This window comes from Gallinula chloropus (assembly GCF_964237585.1).
Source record: "Gallinula chloropus genome assembly, chromosome: 2".
Lineage (NCBI taxonomy): Eukaryota > Metazoa > Chordata > Aves > Gruiformes > Rallidae > Gallinula > Gallinula chloropus.
The window spans coordinates 71,782,018-71,801,847 of NC_140086.1; the positions used below are offsets into that span (position 1 = coordinate 71,782,018).

The 19,830-nt window shown below is 42.7% G+C and overlaps 1 protein-coding gene across 3 annotated transcripts in view; it reads right to left on the reverse strand.

Annotated features, from left to right (window-relative positions):
• The window catches only part of FHOD3 (formin homology 2 domain containing 3), a gene marked incomplete at both ends in the record, with an annotated part of 396,588 nt that overhangs the window by 214,997 nt on the left and 161,761 nt on the right, over positions 1-19,830 (reverse strand). For all 3 annotated transcript variants that reach the window (XM_084260348.1, XM_084260347.1, XM_084260346.1), the window contains one exon: positions 4,223-4,290. In XM_084260348.1, coding sequence (XP_084116474.1) covers positions 4,223-4,290 — 68 coding nt within the window. The remainder of the gene's footprint in view (positions 1-4,222; positions 4,291-19,830) is intronic.

Here is a 19,830-nt window from a genome sequence, read left to right on the forward strand (position 1 = left end):
TGGAAGAGAGGCCTAGCACTCATTGCTAGATATGCACAAGTGCCCAGGTTAAACTGTGGAATACATAAATTCCGAGAAATACAAATAGTTTCCAGAAACAGTTGAGATAAGCAAAAAAGAGAAGAAACCAGAGAAGACACTTGGAAACCTGTCAAATTTCCTCAGAGCGCACAGTCAGCCCACTTGGCAAGCTCACAGGGAAATCCAACTTGCATCACTGTGACTTGTCAAAGTCTTTCCCTAGAAATGCCTTGAAGAGACAATGGTTTTCCAAATCTGTGCCCATGACATGACTGTTTTGTAGCTGGAACTTCTTCTTTGTTCAAAAAGTTCAAAATTCAATGACTTTTTTCCTGACCCAGAAGACATCTTCAACCACCAAAACTTTCAACTATCAAATGTTCTACCCTTCACCATTTACTCCTACTGTTCAGAAAAATCTTCATTCTAGCCATTTCTAAATTTTTAATGCTTAACTAGAAAGCAAGCAATTACTGGGAGAAATCCCATGGGACAGGGTACGGGAAGGAAAAGGTATTTGGCCCATATTCAAGGACCACTGCTTCCAAGATCAAGATCAGAGCATCCCAATGGGAAAGAAATCAAGAAAGGGAGGCAAAACACCTTTGTGGATAAACAGGGTACTGCTGGGCAAACTCAAGCTGAAGAAGGGAGTCTACAGGTCACGGAAGGAGGGGATGGCCACTTGAGACGAATATAAGACTGTTGTCAGAGTATGTAGGGTGGAACTAGGAAAGCTAAGACCTCTTCAGAATTAAACCTTGCAAGGAAAGTCAAGGACAACAGAAAGGGCTTTTTCCAATACATTGGAGACAATGCAGGCCTCTGTTGAATGAGGTGGGTGCCGTGGTGACTGAGGATAGTAAGAAGGTGGAGTTACTGAATGCCTACACTGCTGGAGACTGTTTGCAGGAGCCCCAGATGGCTGAAGCCCCAGAGGAAGTCAGGATAAATGATGAGTCTGCCTTGACTGATGAGGATTGGGTCAGGGATCAGTTAAGCTGACTGGACATCCATAAATCTATGGGTCCTAATGGGATGCATCCAAGGGTGCCAAGCGAGCTGGTGGAAGTCATTGCTAGAAAAGATGATGGATAGTGGCCTAAAGTCCTAGGAAACAGGAGAGGTGCCTGAGGACTGGAGGAAAGCAAATGTCACTCCAGTCTTCAAAAAGGGCAAGGAGGACCTGGGTAACTACAGACCGGTCAGCCTCCCTTCCATCCCTGGAGAGGTGATGGAATGACATCCTTGGTGCTGTCTCTAGGCACATCAAGGGTAAGAGGGCTATTAGGAGCAGTCAACATGGTTTTACCAAGAGGAAGTCATGTCTGACTAATATAATAGCTTTTTATGATGATATAACCAGGTGGATAGATGATGGTAGGGCAGTAGATGTGGTCTATCTTGAGGTGAGTAAAGCATTTGACACCATCTTCCGCAGCATCCTCACAGCTAAACTGAGGAAGTGTGGTCTGGAAGGTAGTGAGGTGGATTGAGAGCTGGCTGAAGGGAAGAAGCCAGCGAGTTTTGATCAATGAAACAGAGCCTGTCTGGAGGCCTGCATCTAGTAGAGTCCCTCAGGGGTTGGTACTGGGACCTGTACTATTCAATGTATTCACTGATGACCTGGATGAAGGATGTCGTGGTTTCACCCGGCTGAGGGCCAAGATCCACGCAGCTGCCTGCTCCTTAAAGGAAAAGAGCAGGTTAAAGGGAAGAGGTGGGGGGGGGGGAGTGTGAGAAGTAAGGGAAGGGAAAAGGAAAGGAAGGGGCAAATAACCCCAAGATCAAGAAATTAAGAGGCCCGTGGGTTGGGATAAGGATAGTTTACTAAGATAACAGAAAGATACAATGTAACAATACTAACAGGACTTCAAAGCAAAAATATATGAAGCTGTTGATACACAATGCAGTTTCTCACCAAACCACACAACTCAGGCCGTGCCACCCAGAGCCGTCCCGGAACCCGACCGTCCCCCAAGAACCGCGCGTCCCGGAGCCGCCCCAGGCCTTCCTCCCGACAGCCCCCGATATCCTGGGCAGGACGTAACTGGTGTGGAATACTCCCTTTGGTCAGCTCGGTCACCTGTCCTGGCTTCGCCCCTCCTTTCTCATGAAGAGCTGAGAAAGTCCTTGACTGTCTGACAGCAACTAGAAACATCAGGGTGTTATCAGCACTACTCCCATTTTACTCTCAAACACAGCATTCATCCGCTGTTACAAATGAAATTAACTCTATCCTGACCAAAACCAGGACAAAGGAATAGAGTGCACAGTCAGCAAGTTTGCTGATGACACAAAGCTGGGAGGGGTGACTGACACACCAGAGGGCTGTACTGCCATTCAGCAAGACTTAGACAGGCTGGAGAGCTGGGTGAAGTTTATTGAGATTTAACAAGAGCAAGTGTAGGGTCTTGCATCTAGGGAAGAACAACCCCAGGTATCAGTATAGGTTGGGGATTGTCCCATTGGAGAGCAGCATAGGTGAGAGGGACCTGGGGGTCCTGGTGGACAGCAGGATGTCCATGAGCCAGCAACATGCCCTATGGCCAATGGCATCCTGGGGTGTATTATAAGGGGTGTGGTTAGTAGGTCCAGAGAGGTCCTTCTCCCACTCTATTCTGCCCTGGTGAGACCAACTGCACCTGGAGTATTGTGTCCAGTTCTGGGCCCCTCAGTAGAAGAAGCACATAGAACTCCTTGAAAGAGTCCAGCACAGGGCCACCAAGGTGATTAAGGGAGTGGAACACCTTCCTTATGAGGAGACGCTGAGGGAGCTGGGACTCTAGCTTAGAAGAGATTGAGGGGAGACCTTGTTAATGTTTATAAATATGTAAAGGGTGAGAGTCAGGAGGACAGAACCAGGCTCTTCTCAGCGATGGCCAGCGACACGACAAGGGACAACGGGTGCAAGCTGGAGCATAGGAAGTTCCATGTGAGTTTAAAGAGAAACATTTTCACTGTGAGGGTGACAGAGCACTGGCACAGGCTGCCCAGAGAGGTTGTGGAGTCTCCTTCTCTGGAGACATTCAAAACCCTCCTGGACGTGTTCCTGTGTGATTTATTCTAGGTGATCCTGCTCTGGCAGGGGGGTTGGACTAGATGATCTCCAGAGGTCCCTTCCAACTCATAACGTTCTATGATTCTGGGATGCTTAGAATAAATGCCTATTTAAAATAGAGCAAAAAATGCTAAACTCACAGCTTCCAACCCTTGCACTTAACTTCTGCATCTGGAAAACATTGTAAGCTACCATCCTCCATTTGGATCCATCAGTAAAAGAGGAGAGGTGTTTTTCTAATTGATTTCACTTATATTTACTGATAGAAATGGAACATGTCATGCAGAATTCCATTTTAGGATCATAGTGGCAGTAAGCAATAGCTCTGGCCACTGTTTTCACTTTTCCTTCCAGCCCTGCAAATTTCCTGAGTCCTTCTCCCTATCCAGTAAGACCAATCTGAAAGCCAATCTTTTCATTCAATTCTCTTGTCATCCACACCACTTCTCTATCACACTGGCTAGTTCCCAACAGGACCTAAACTCCTGCTGATTTCAGGTCTCTTCTGTAACAAACACATTCAAATCCAAGCCTTTCCTTGAACTGATCAGTCGCTACCATACCCTTCTCAGATCTATGAAGTATCTTTTTTGCTAATCAATAAATCATTTTCCCTAACCCCAGTCTAAATTCTAACACCACCAGAGCTCCTGCACTACATCTTAGTTCTTCATCAGATCTATCCTGTGTCTCTCACATCATTTCTCAGTTTTTGATGTGGCTTAAAACTAGTCTATCTTTCAATTATCAGACCAGTGATGGGCCATCACCCCAAACCATGGTTTACTAGCTTCTCTTTTCACATCTCCTTCCCAGTCCTTCCAATACAGAACTATGTGTCTAATGAGCAGCCTAAATTTCTATCTAAGACTCCCAATTTTCTTCTCTCCTTTCCTGACGGGTTCCCACCACTACCTCTGCCATTACTCCACATTCGGTCCTGCCTATGGACATACTGAAGGTACAGGAGAGGCCTTGCAGACCATAAAGAGAAAAGACCCTAAGAAGCAACTGGCTAACTGCACATTACAAATAAAGTCTTAAAATTCTCTTTTGGTAGAAGCTGTAAATTGTCCCCTATGTTAAAATAAATAAATAAATTCATGGTTAAACCAGAACGGACAGACATTATTTGCTCACCTGAAATATTTGTTTCAAGGAGAAAAGTGCCCGTCTCAGGTCCCTTCCATTGGAATTGTAAAGTTTTTCTGGAAAAAAAAAAAGACAAGATAAAGAAGTTCAGCATACACAAAACTGACAACGTGGCAAAAAAGTAGTACAGATTTCAAGAGCCATAGCACCCATTTCCCATTAGGCAGACTGCTGATAAAGAATCAATACAGACAGGACTTGCTCATTAAAAAATCACAAACAAAAACACTTTGGGTGTCTATAACTTCAGATGGCATCTCCCAGGTAAATTCACAATGGCTCCAACAAGACCAGTGATAAAGAATGCTCTAAGGAGTTCTTGCAAATGCTTAGAAATACTGTTTATTAAGACAAATTTAGGGTTTATTGAAAGTACCAGATGAGTTTCAAAAGACAACAGAGAGCACTCTTTGCTTTTGTTATCAAAGCTAGAGCCACTGAATCCCATCCTTGACTGCCTTCCCTCTAGACATTCTTTTCTCATGTTCTCATCTTTCTATTGTTAAATCCTTTCTGCAATGGCAATGAACGTTAATACCAGAAATAGTCGGACAGTCTGTTCTAAGCATAATTCAAAACAGTGTTTTATTGTCATGAAAACTGATCTTGATCTTTTTCTAAATGAAGCAGAAGCTTTCTTTTCATCATCCAATACTGAAATATATTACTTCATTTCTTCCCCTACTAAAGCATACCCAAACAAGCATACAAAAGCAACTCCTCTGCTCTCTATCTGTACCCTGTCACAATGTTTGTGCCTTTGGAAGAAGTCTTGGACTATACATCTCAAGTTTATCATTGCGTATTTGGAAGTGATTTGTGACTATGCATGCATACAGCAGAAGGTATGCCCTTCCAGTCTTCCTAGTCTACTACCTTTGGTGTATCTGAGAGAGATTATATGCAACACTTCTATAGTCCTAAAGTGAAATTTGTTAACTGTGATCTGAGGACAGGAAAACATAATCTTTATGATCACCTCCCATGACACACCTTGCCTCACCCATAGATCATCATGAAAGGACCTCCTCTGCAATGGAGAGTGGCCAGCAGGTCATGAGATCAAAGTGGTAATGCCCATGGAGTGAGAATACTCTTACGAGAAAATGAAATATCAACCCCCAAAGGTTTATTTCTTACTTTGCCTTGTCTATTTCTCTTTTAATTACTATTTCACATTACAAATCAAATTTTATTTCCCTCTCTCAGGAAGTTACCAAAAAAAGCCTAGCATTTGAGGATTCAATGCATTTATAGCTCAGTAATAATTTTTTACTTCAACCAAAGAAGGCAGGTTTTAATTTTAGAAAAACATTTCTTATTCCCAATGGTCATCTTCAGCCAAAGGAAAAACGTGAAGTAAAACTTCAGCAAAAACTTGGGTAAACTTTGAAAGTAGTTTTGTTCATCCCTAATTGCCTCTGATTTCAAAGGCAGAACGTGTAGAATTGGCAAAACTATTGTTGTTATAAGTTGTCTCCTTCCTTGCACTGTTTATAGATTCCTGACAAAACACTGGAGGAACGGATTTCACTTGAAGCCATAAACTTAGAGGCATACTTTAATTACTCTTGCTTAAAAAACACACTGGCATGTGAAACTACATTTCTTGGCAGGATAAAGAGTAATTTTGTCAGGAAAGCTTAAAGAATAATAAAGGTCTTTTAAGACCCAGTCTGTCAACGTTACATGCCATATTACACAAAATATTCCTCTTTGAAAGATACCTCCATCTGGCATTTGTTATTACTAATTTCCCTCTATTCATAATTCACCAGCATCATTACGAGCAGAATCTCTCCAAACAAGGCAGTACATTATCATCTTAATTAAGAAAGGCACCACTTCTTAAAGTGCTGGCAGCTTTGTGTGTAAATATCAATGTCCTAACAAATGCCATCTGTTGGTCTTGGTCTTAAACAGGAACAATCATCCTCCTGGCCTGGGGTAAAGTCCTAACGAACCATTGTTGTGATACCATAACGCTGGTTGCTTCCATTGGTGCATGAAGATTTTTGGTACATCTCAGAGGAACAAAGCCGAACATTCTTCTTCTTGGGTCTTTTCACAGAGCATAACATCATCCCTGGCAATCAGCACAAGCAGTGCTCGCATGCAGCAGAAAGGGTAGGTGTTATGAGCTGCAGCTCAGAAAGGGTGTCTATCACTAGAGCTGAGGAATCAATACCTGCTGGAAGTACCAAGTTTGGCCACAGCAGTGGCAATGATACAGCCACGTGTATCGTAAACACTTGAGCTGGTCTGATGCCCCTTTCGAGGGGCAACAATCCAGTTATGTCATCTCACTTCTGATGTCTATTACCAGGTGACAGCAACCTACACAGAGACAATGTACATTTGCAGATGTCTCTTCATGTGGAGCTAATCTTGTTGAATCAGCTCAGAATTACAAGCTCCTGACCTCTTCACCTGTCAGTCCTACCCATGGGCAATATACCGGCTGCCTACATAAGTGGCACCCACTTCTCTTGCTGGTGGCAGAAACATTCACAGAGCATAACCCAAGGAGGAAAGTGTGACAGTCACCCCTCAGCATCAAGCTACATCAGAAGAAATTTTGGTCTAGAAAAATGTGGTCAAAGATGAATCTCACCCAGGTCAGAAAAGCCTGTGCAAGCCAAGGTATTGCATGGACTTAAAAAACCCCTTGTACTTTTATTGTATTTCTTCATGCTATTTTTCAGAAAATGGTAACTACATGCACCAGACTACATCTCAGAGACACTCTGCAAGATGCTCTCAAGCCCTTACAGGATTCCCATTTGTCAGTAGTACCTTTAACACCACAGGGACCTCAAGGCTCTTCCCAAATGGCTCAGACTGGAACCAAGGCTATGAAAACGGCACCAGCAGGAAACTGACCGGCAATAAATACTGACAGGCAATAATCACTCCTAAGCTCTTTTTCTATTGCAGAAAATCAAATTAAAAAACAAAGAGGGAAGGGCACAGTAGCTTACAGTGTTTTCATACTGAAGACAGCAAGCTGTTTTACCTGAGCTATTTAAAGCATTGTTCTCTTTTAAACAGACTGAGAAATAGCCTGCTAAAGCACAGAGGTGACTACTTTGGGGATCTTATTAATGTTTATAAATATCTGAACTGTGGGAGACAGGGCGATATAGCCAGCCCCTTTTCAGTGGTCTGTGGGGATAGGACAAGGGGCAATGGCTGCAAGTTGGAGCACAGGAAGTTCCGCACCAACATGCGGAGGAACTTTTTCACAGTGAGGGTGACAGAGCCCTGGCACAGGCTGCCCAGGGAGGTGGTGGAGTCTCTTTCTCTGGAGATATTCAAGACCCATCTGGTCGCTTACCTGTGTGACCTGCTGTAGGGAACCTGCTTTGGCAGGAGGGTTGGACTCAATGATCTCTGGAGGTCCCTTACCAACCCTGTGGAAGGGACCTCCAATTCTCTAGTTCTGTGAATCTGTAATTCTCACTGTGCCTCCTTGGCAGAGTTTTCTTTAACTGGAAAAAAAAAAAGATGCCTACAGCTTCCAAACAGGCATCCAACCTGCAACTATTACCAGAAGAAAAAAGTTCTGAGGTGCTCGAAGGACAGCCCAAAAGACCTACCTGCTCACAGTGGTCTTGCCAGAACATGCTATAGATAAGCCTGAATACATACATCAGGGCTATTTTATGCCAGAAACTGACCCTCTGAAATTCACATGTGAAAAATCACTGCTACATCTCACCCTGAAGCTTCACTTTACCTATGGTAAAACACATCTGTCCTTCCCCAGGTCAGGCACAGGTTGGAGACATACTACATTCATACACCTCAAGATTAGAGAATATAAAACGGGTCAGAGAATTTGAGATATCTGAGTGTATCTACCTATTAAAGGCTGCCCTTCTGACAGTTATGTCTTGATAAGCTATGCTGCTGCAGTGCTTTTTACTACTCTTTGTCAAGACATAAGCATCTGCAGCTCTGAAATAGGCTTAATTCCAGCTACCTAGGTGACAGAAAATTCTCCTGGTGGTTCCCTCTGATGTTAACTAACACTAGAGGGCACTCCTTAATTCTTTATTTTATGAAAGAAAAGTCACTCTGTGCCTCCATGAGTTTCCCACTGATAGAACAATGCTGTATGGGATGCTGAGTTGCTACTTCATTAACCTTGAAACCTTGCTTTTTATCTGTAGACCGACTGTAGGATGTCCTGAAAAATTAAAAAGCACCAGCACTGCCCACCTCAAACATTCAAAATCAGAGTCAATGCCTGTAAAGCTATCTGATAGAAAACCAGTTACTGGTGTGGACTGGAGCTTTTATTTACTTTTCTGTAGCAAGCAAGAATCATATGTGGTACCTTATCCTCCCCATCATAATGGGGTAAGTCTATATCCTTGAAAGACAAAGAGATTCCCTCAGCTCACTGCCTCTTTCTACAGGCAGAGCATCAAAGAGAGCCGGGCTTGTGATATAGACAGTCACGCATGAGAGACAGCAACCTGCAAGCACCTATTTTCTTGCAAGAGCAGCATTGTGGTTGGGAGAAGGCTTCACACTCTATAGATAAAGCATGATATATTACTTTGGGGTTTGTTTACTTTTACTTTTGTAGAAATAACTCTCCTAGAGAGGAGAGGAAAGGAAACTTAAGCTAGGTGAGAAGGGATTTCTCTAGGTGAATTTGGTACAAACACAGCAGTGGAGGGAAAGCAGTTTGGTCTGCAATCAGCATCTTTTCAGAAAGCAAGAGAAGCCTTTAAAGATCTTCAGTTTATGGGACCACTGGTAGCTTTCAGAAAGAATTCTGTATTTTCAAAGACGACCATCAGAGACTCAAATTTCATTGGGTATTCAACTCTTGACGACATTGGAAAAGGCACTTTTGAAATAAAATAATAGGTCATTATATTCTTAATGAAAGTATTGACTTTTCTTCTACTTTCTTTGGGAAAAAGAGTGTTTTCAATCCACCATAATAAAAGAAAACCCAGAACTGGTTGAATATTTCTTGGTTCAGTCGCATGTATTACACCTGACCTCTGACCGACAGGGTACCACATCCTCCTCCCTTCCTCTTCCATCACACCCATTGAGTGAGTCCCTGGGATATAGTAATTTATGTAGCATCAGCCTTTTGAGCTATTGGCAAAGGCTCGCGAACATCTGGCTGAGCACAAATGGGAGTTGCTCTGCTTCACTTGCTGCTGCCTGAATGACCTCCATGTCTCCCATCCATGCTTCTTTTCTTTAAACTATAATTTCAAGATGAAGCTCCTTTCCTTACAAAAACATAAAAGGGAGATTAGCTCCACATTTGATTACATTAGCAGGGTACCTGGTGCAGATCTAATTAACCAACATTTGAAACATTTCCTGCCATTCATTTCTCAAGCCGTCGCATGGGACAGAAGTAGCAAAATTCTCTGGCTTCTACTAGCCACTTGCAAACTGGCTACTACTTGGAAACTAAAAACTTAATTCTTATCCCTTCAGCAAAGAATAAAACATTATGCTTTCACTAGGAAGAAGTATTAGTGATAGAAGTAACAGTCTTTTAGAATTAAAAATGAACAGCCTGGGAAAAAAAATCAAACAAAAAAATGTTTATAACAATTTTAAAAAAACCCTTCTGTCAATCCCAAGTACCACATTTCCAAATTCATTACTACACTATTCAAAATTTAAATTGGTGTTATTCTATCTGAATGAATTTACACAAATATAAAACTGGGTAAAGGTTTGAGCAGCGCAGCGAGAAGTCAGGCGTACGGGTCCAATCCTGTGAACAGGCTTCAGGAAGCAGCCTGGAAGACTTCACTGGGTCACTCAAGTGGGCCCACGGGTACATATAGCGCTGCAGATCTGTAAAACAACTGTATATAAAACTAATTAGTGCAGTGTGCCAGTCTTTCACTGTATGTCAAACAAATTAAGGCAGTCCTCTAAGAAAAGGGCTGGTCCTGTGCCAAGAACAGGCGCTCTAGTTGTGCTTTTGTCCACAAAAGCTAGTCATAAATGTGTTGGCCAGACAAGGCACTCTCCTTTTCCTCTCACACCCCCAAGAAAATACAGGGAGGAGGATTCATTCACATGCACATTGCCCACTGATGCATTAATAGAACTGCTGCTTCGGCTGCGATTGCCTCGTCGTGCATGGCACGAATCTTTGTGTTCTCTCTCAATTTGATCTTCTTTTCCTCTCCCTATGAATAGTTTGTTACGCATTAATTAGCGCAACACGTCCCATGTGAACTCACGCCATATATATTCTCCAGCTGATCCAGAGATAAATGCCTAGCACTTAGCAGGGAAAAGGAGTTTTCCCACAATAAAGGACCCGAAGCCAAGCAAGCGGCTGCGTACGAATTTCGGGAAGCCTGACTACGCAATGCTGAGCCCATGTCAGCGTCAGCGCTGACTGCTCGGGAGGAATGTGCAGGCTGCTTCCAAGGAATGCCGCCCCGGCTCCGCACCAGAGCAAAGCCTCCCTCCCCTCCTTTTCATTCAGCCGCACAGCAGCTGCTTAGCTAATTATCTGGGACAGCGCGTCCCCTCAGCGAGCAGGGTCCTTTGCCCCCACTGGGAGAGGGGGATCCTTTGTGGGGAAGAGGATCCTATTATGCCTGCATATGAGAAGAGCTCCCCTTCAAGCCTGCATCCTTATTGCCTTTCTCTGTAGAGGACCCGCAGGTGGGGGGTGGGAGGAGGGAAAGACACAAAGCAGCCTTGGACATCCTATCCCACACACCCTGAAGCCACGCTGGCAGAGGCTTAAGGCGGAGGGTGCAAAGAGCCACCTGCAAGACCCAGTGGGCCTGTGGGTTTGGACAGGCAAGCAGGGAGAACTCCATGGTGGGATCTCCACTGGGAACAAAAATTGCCCGACACAGGCAGCACTTCTGAGCAGTTCTGTACACTCTGCCCCCTCTTCAAAGGCAGAAGCTTTGCAAGAAGGAACCAGCAGGAATGGCCCCCTGGATTTCAACAGAGGGAGCACCCGGGTCAGAAACCCCACTTGGGGAAGAAGGATTGGGAAGGAGGATTCAAATTTTTTGAACATTTCTCTGAAATGCCAGACATCCTAACTTCTGTCACAAGGCAATTAACATAAAACAGTTGACACAAGAAAGAATATATGCTTAAATTTAGTGACAAATGTATCTACTCCTCCAGGTGCAAGTGTCCTCCTGACATAGTGTATCTGAATTCTTGCTGCTGTATTCCCAGGAGACATGGAATGAGATTCAAACATTTGCAGGAAAAAGAGTAACAACAGGAAAACTCTCAAGGGCAGAGGAGAAAAACGATGACTCTGAGGATGAGGAATTGGACATGCAACACCAGAGAACCAACGCAAAAAGTACAGAAGAGCAGAGGGGAGTCAGTAAGAAAGAGAACAGGGAGCAGGAAGAGTAAAGGTCTGGAGTCCCACTAATACAAGTAAATTAATGCTTGAAAAAAGCAACAATGCTTAAACGATCACCAAAAAGGAACTAAACGTAAGAATTAGGAAGCACGGAAAGCCCGAGTGCAAAACTGAATTATTTGTATAAAACAGAGACAGAGAAATCATCCTTCCAGGGTAGGCCCTTTTCCTTCTGAACTTCCAGGAGATTCCCCCACCCCTGGCTCCAGGTTCTAATCATTTCTCAAGATTCATTACCAACACACAGATAAACTACAGCAACATCTAAGTAATTCAGTGAGATTTAGAAAAAGGAGGGGTTTACACACATAGCTGGTAGAAGGGACTTTCCAGTCTTCATCACACTGCACTCCGGGCGACCAAAACATCTAAACCAGTCCCTCTCCTCTCAACCTGTTTACTCCACTTGGCTTCAAGCAAACCACACGTTTCAGATAAACCGTCAGCCAGAGTTTCCTCTCACCAAGCCCTAAATTACCATCCCTTTGCTCCTATAGACACATGCACATGGAACTCGGAAGAACATCTGTCACACTATCTGTACACCCTATGGCAAACAAATACCAATGGTTTACACCAAAGGCAGATGCTAAAATGCAGAAGTGTTTTTAATAGTTCCATGAAATAGAAAGCCTTAGTTTTCCTTTGCTGGATACTGGAGGTTACAGCTATGGAAGCTGCTACTCTCTGTATGCTGCACTGCATTATGCTAAGATCTTCCTTTCACTATTTTCATTTCTAATTTACTTAGCGTATTAAGGCCCGACTTACTCCTAAGCAAGTGAAACAAGGACACAAACTGATGCGGGCTGAGAGCAAGGTGAAGCTCGCTACTAGCACTTTTTCCCTTAGTTTTATACTTCTGTGCTCACTGTTTTCCTAACTCTGTACTGCAGAAACACATCTCAGTTGCTTTCTACTGCTGCTGTGGAAAAAAGGACATACGCAATGAAGAAGCACAACAGCAGGAGAGCACCACAGCAGATTTTACTTAAATCATAAAGTAAAAGTTGGAATAGGACATGACAACCCAGAGTCAACAAGGAATCACTCAACTGCTCAGAAAGCAGCAACACCAACCCTAAGACACTTGAGTGGATCAAGCTTTTCAGTGATTACAAAACTCCAGGCTAAATTACCTGTCTCTGGAGAAATAAAGAAAATGCAGGGGGTGTTCACTGTAAAAAACCAAATCTCTTTTAGACCTGGCTTTTGTGGTCAGTCTGGAGCTGAAGAAATTATTGCCAGGCCAGTGCCACAAAAAGCATTTGCCGCCCTCTGTGAGCTGAAAGCTGTGAACAAACCGGTGCAGCAAGGCATCTGTGAATCCGATTATAACTTGAATATCACCACAGCTTTTCTTTCCATTTCCAAGTTACTTCTCTCACATGCATCCTTTCAGATTTTGCAAGCTAGAATACAGAATTCCCCTTTACAGTTACATTTCCCATCCAGTGTGATACCTACTGCTAACTCTGGACACATGGGGAAAGCCTGCTGTGGGAAACAACAGCAGTGAAGTAAATACATGGTGTAGGTGCATGGGCACAGTACAGATCTAGACCAAATCACTCAAGAACCTCGGTCTTCCTTCCTTCCTTCCTTAAAAAGCACCACTAGAAGGGCATATTCGAAAGTCACAGCCTTGCCAGGGTATTAACAAAATAAAGATCCTTCTGCTCCTTCAGACTAGTCATCCCAGCTATGGAGCAGGCACCATAGCGTACTTCCCTGCACTGATTTATTTATACAGGTCCTATCCACTTGAATGCAGAAGGCACTAATAAGCTCTTTAGTTCTGAAGTGCAGGAAGCAGCACTTGGGGCTGATAACTTCAAAGGAGGGTACTTCTGCATGTCTAGAAAAATACCGGGATTGCTCTTCTGTAGAAGTCAAAGGGCTGCAGAAGGGAAAAGGCTGCGTACCAAGGTCAAATATTACAGCACCGTATTGCAGCAAGTGGTGATGGAAAAGACTTAAGAGGTCATCTTGTTCATCCCCCTACTAATGCAAAATTGTTCCCTAGAGAGTAATACAGTAGGAAACTGGTTGCAACACTAAAATATAGGTTACATAATTCAAGAGAATGGGGCCGGGGAAATTTGCTAGAAAAGAAAATATTATAGAATAATTTGCTGCTTTCTTTAGAGATTACTGTAACCACCGTGGCTAAAATATAATCATAAAAAGTATGTTCAGGCTAATCTTTAATGTTTGTTTCACTTTACAAGTGGGATTCTGAATTGCTGACCTCCGAGCTTGTGCTTGAACAAGCACATCAGTGCCTCTTGGATTAAAAGTACTAGTAACATGCTAGTCATGATTTGAGTTTTCTGGGTTTATTCCATTGTAAATACAGTGCCAACCTGGTACTCTGCATGCTCACTCGGTGTTAGTGATCAATTAGCAACGAACAAATTTCAGCAACCTATCATAAAAAAAAAAAAAAAGACAAAATATTTAGGCACACACCCACTATCCCTAGAATTAGGGATGCCTTATCTGTGCTGACAGCTTGGCAAGAAGCAAAACATCCAAGTGCAAAGACAACATAGGTTTGTGCCAAGAACGTGAATGAGCTCCTGAGCTTCAAGTTCAAACCATGTTTCATTGTTGTGTAAGACAAGCCAAAATACGTCCAAGTCTATCTCTATGACTAGGTTGTTCCAATGATCCCAGTCCATCCTCAGGAAGTGCATCGGGATTTGCATCCAGACCTCAGAGTGTACAGCCTCCTAATTAGCTGCATGTGTATGACCCAATCAGAGGTCATTCAAAAATTTAGACATCAAGTATGGGCCACTCATCTGATGGCAAGGCAACAGGCAAAAAAGCATAAGCAGCAGCTGATGAATACCCACTAATGCTGCTCTCCTCAGACTGCTGCTAGTGATTGCAATGGTGCTTACATCTTTAAATACCTGAGCCTGCGTTGCTTACATACACATGAGACTTTCTGGTCTCACAGCCATGCTGCTGGGAGCAAGGGGTTCCAACTCAATGTTAGGGTGGTCTTGACCATTTGGAGTGGCCAAGACAAAGCATCCAACACAAAACCCTCACATAGAAAAAAAGTAAATATGTCTGTGACAGAGACACACAATATATATTAAGCATTAATATTTATTTGGACTTCAGCATCACCCAGAAGCATCAGCCACAAAATCAATAAGGATCCCTCTGGAAAGCTTATAGAAGAGGCACCCAACATTAGTGGAGCCTCATCTATGGGAATTTTTTCCCCAAAATTTAATTAAAAAACAGAATAAGCAAAGAATTTAAATGAAAATTCCATAGGATCTCCAGGATATTTATATCACTATTTCACTACATTTACTCATAATAATACTGATTTCTAAAACTTTTTTTTTTCTTTTAATTTTCAGACTTTCCCAGTCTGGAAACTCTTGCAATGTCTCTATACAACAGCTTCTTCCTTAGATCAAAATACTTTACTTGCAGCTCATCTTTCCTAAACCTCTGATAGTCCTTCTTGTTCTTGAATATGGCCTCTAATGAATTCACATCCTTAACTGCACAAACCCAGACACGACAATTCAACTCAGGCTTTACTGTTTTCGAGTAAAGAGGAGAAAGAGCACATCATTAGATGAAGACTTGGTTTTGCTTCAGTATTACAGAATCACACAGCAGAGAACAATCCCTTAAGTAATAATTTTGTAGTTCCTATGTTGTTCCTTAGTTACTAACATGGAACAGTTAAAGACATTAAGCTAGTTAAAAAGCTTTGTTCCAATAACTCGATCTGTCTTTTTCCATGGGCCTTGATATGTTTTAGGGCTCTTGAAAGATGCTTCTTTAGAATACTTGAAGGATATAGTTAAATTAACAGAAATTAAATTAACAGAGGCTGATTTGCAACAGAGGAAGAATGAAGAAATATCAGATGCGCAGAAGGACAGAGCGCAGCACAAACACTTCCAGCAGATGTCAAAGTAATTCAGGGTCAGCAAGTTTCCCATCATTCTGAAATTGCTGGGACGCATGAAAAACGCACCATTTTGGCAACTGAGAGGAAAAGAAAACCCCAGGAATAAACTGAAAAAGAACCACTAAAATCTAGATCTAAATCCTTGCCAATGCATGAATGTCATCTGATGTGGATGCCAGGTCAAGCACGTGGCCAGCCCTCATGCAGCAGCCTGGGGGGGCTCAGAGGTCCCTGCTATCTAACGGGCAACTCACCTTCCAGCGCTTCTACTGCTTCTGTACCACGTGCCTCATCGTCTCTTGGGGCACACTGGCTTGTGTTTGGTGCAGGTGGCTGGCACATCACTTCCGCATCTGTCATACCATGTCTTGCAGCAAGAGGGACGTGAACAGGCATCCCAAGAACGTGGCACAGGCACGGTGATAAGCTTAGCGCTCTAGGAAGGGAGGTAACACCACAGGGGAGCCAACAGCCTCAAGCTTCACATGCTGCACCCAGCAGCCCTGCAAGAGAGCACTTAGGCTGCTATCTCTTACTCCTCTGCAGTTTGCTATTTTTTGTTATTATTATTATTCAGATTGCTGTGCATATAAAGGCTTTTCCTGCAGCAGGGAACTTTGTACTCTCTAAGGACCTGTACGTCAGATTGCAAAGGCTTAGCAGTGGAACTACGTAATGTCATATCCTTACAAAATGAGGTAAAAGCAGGGCACTGATCCACTTGCCAAGTGCCACAATTAGGATAAAGGATTGTTCCCAGAGCTACACATACTAACTAACTAGCTAGAAATTACGGATAAAAAACTGTGTTCACCAAGTGGCAACTTCACTTTTGGAATTTCTCTCATGTTTTCATAGGTAAAAAATATCCCAGCTTTTCCAGGAAGGAACAAGATGTGTGATGCCAGTAGGTTCCACAACAGTACAGTTGGATACAAGAGTGAGTAAGAATACAAAGCAAGTTTCTAAACAATTATTTAATCCCCATTAACAAATACTACAAATAAAAACCTCTGCATTAAATGCTTCTCTCACTTGGATTGGGAAATGAATGAGTTTGCATAAATGCATTGGCCATGCAGGTCCCTATAGCAGCATGAGAGAAGATTGTAGACAAAACCACCCACTGCTCTAGCAACAGATTTCCCCTTCTGAAGGTGACGCCAGCTGATGCCCCCCCAGGCCATGGTGCACTGCCTGCTGGGGCACCCGCTCTTCACCTCTCTCACCGTCTGCGGAGATGGAGGCATGACAGACCCCAGAATGCTCCCAGAGATCAGTCTGAGGGAATCCCACTTAATTTTCCCCCCAACCCTTACCCATAAACAGTATTTCTAACAAATATAACTTAAATGAAAAGTCACTCAAGCTATTGGGCTCCTTTCCATAGGGTTTAGTCCTGTGCTGGTTCAGGGCAGTTTCCAGCAAGTCTGCAACAGGCACGAAATACCATGTTTCCAGCTGAACAACCCAAACGCTTCCTTTCAGTACCTCTACATCTGCATTTGTTACAAACAGTGACAACAATACAAAGATATTTCTGAAGCACACCAGAAGACTTTTCCTTTTACCCTCCCCAAAGGAAAGGCTATCCTCTCAGTGCTCTCCACACACCACCTACCATCCATTTATATTTTCAAACATTCCTGAAGTGCAATTTCTGTTTACCGTGCCGCGCGGCACTTGGCCTGAACTTGTTTAACACATGTTCGCGTTATTTATCCAAACTCATTCATCACAGTTGTAAAACATCTGACAGAGGATGGAGGTTTTCCAGTCTATCAGGCCTCTCACTTAATTCAACCGCTGATTATTTCCACCTCTAAGTACTTTGACCAAAGCCACACGAAAGCGCTCAGCTATACTAAATTGTTCTCCGTTTGTTATTCATTCAGTCACTGGCTTGGAAAAGCTCTAGCTCTACTTACTGAATTAATTAGGAGAATATCAACTATACACACAGACATATTATCTCTCTCTCTATATATATATATATACACACACACAACCCCCCAAAAAATATATATAAACATTAGTTATACATAATATTATATATATATGTTTATATATGCTTTTTGTATATGTATTTCATACTTGTTATACACATATAAATGCAATAGCTTTATTTAGGAGGGCCCACATGATATGGAAACTTTAACCCCCGTGTGGATGGGAAATTGTCATCTGTGATATAAATATGCAAAGTGTTTCTCTAAAAAAATGTAAGGTCCTTCCACACTGGTGTCTTCCTTTCCCTCATGTTTATGGAGAATTGGAGAAGCATCATGGCCCCCAAGGTTTCAAAAAAAAAAAAAAAAAAAAAAAAAGCCTTATGCAGGTTTATAAGCAAGTGATCACTACAATTAACTCTTCAGAATGCCAGATTTTGTGTTCCTGCTCTTTCAGCTTTACTATCCTTCTTAGCTACAGCTACCACCTTGTCGACTGTCCAAAGCATGTGGTAGCTCAAAGACTCTACGTGTGTTGATTAGGGCTGGCTCTAACATCCATCAAGAAAAAGGCCAGAACTGATACTGATGCAGAAGTTACTCATACGCCCAGCGTGTTGGTCAATCTTCCCTGATGTTTCCTGAATCAAGTGATTCAACTGATCCTGAATTACTCACCTATGATGATACACTTTCTTTTCTATCCCTTCTATCTGCTGACACTTATAAATAACTTTTCTTGGGAGGCAACCCCGGGAAAACAGCATCTTCTATGGAAAAAAAAGGCAGTCTCCCAGTGCTGAACATGTGTAGTCCCTCTGCTAAAACATGAGTAATTTCCAAATTCCTGCTGTAGGCAGGTTATATCAAAAAAATTAACCACTCACTGTCAGCTGAATGAATACTCAGATTTCCTTATTTGCATCCCTAAGCAATGAGCCAACATCCCTCAAGCACACAATGATGAGGGAGTTCTCCTGACTGATCCCTGATGGTCAGGCTTTCCAAATTCTGCCCTCCCTCATGGAATGGGCACTACCACGTTAGATAGGAAACTGTATGGTTCCCTGATAAACCTCAAGGTCATGAAAGTACAGGTAGGCCCTGCCGCAACATTACACAACCTTAACTACTTATCATAATCACGTATGAATGCAACCATTCCTGCACAACAAAACTGACTTGGCAAAACAGGAGTAGTTGGCACCGCGAACACCAAGCAGTCACTCAGGGTTCACCCTTCACGAGCACTCGTGGATTTGTGTGGCCCTCATGACTTCACTGAGGAAACACAGTGACAGATTCAATATGACTTTTCTGTAAATGGATTTATGTCAAGAGCATGCATGAAGGTACTGTTGCTTTTCCTCAGCTACCAAGGAATTTTCCTGTTTCCTATCAGCTCAGCTAAACCAAACATAAGGATATATTTTGTATATAAATTAAAGTAATCAACCAGTTCTGGAGCCTTTACCCTTAGAATGACTGGACACAGTCTTGAGTAAGTTGCTCTGGCTGACCCTGACTGGAGCAGGGAAGTTGGACAAGACAATTTCCAGTGGTGCCATCCAACTTCAATGACTGTGTAAATAGTCTTCAAACAGTTATGTATAGTTTCTTGTCCAGTTGACAGAGCTGATGCATGCACATACTGCAGGGCACATGCAACACAGATTCAGCTGCCTAATATGACATTTTTTTTAATTTCCAGGCATAGGAAAACACAGTAATAAAATCCATAAATTCACAAATTCATTTAGTATAAACACCATGCACCCTAAGTTAATGTAGTCAGGAATTGGATCCTGGAACTGGAAAGTAGAAACTGTTCTGCTTTCTGTGATTACTGAGTACAAGTTCTGTATTGCTTTTTCATTTCTTGTCTCTTCCAGAAGGAAGATCTTTCATTGTTCCTTTTTTTTTTTTTTTTTGCATACTTTGCATTGCTCATTAATCATACTGACACAAGCCTATAACCACAAAACTAGAAGCAACCGAACAAGCTCGCATCTGCAAGAACATTAAAAAGACCAGATCCTCCCTTCAGGGTTCCTAATTGGCTTTCCAGATCCAAAAAAAAATATGTAGTTCAGAAAGTGTCATATGTGCTATGAGAATTGAAGATCCATTCACTGAGGGGGGCAAACCCACCACCGTTTGCTGCGAGGTTTGGCTACCTCACATGCTACTTTATTTTTCTTCCCTTGAAGAGCTGTGTAAAAACAACATTAGGAACTACACCACCGCGTTTTCACTTGACAGCACAGGTTGGTTAGTGTAGACC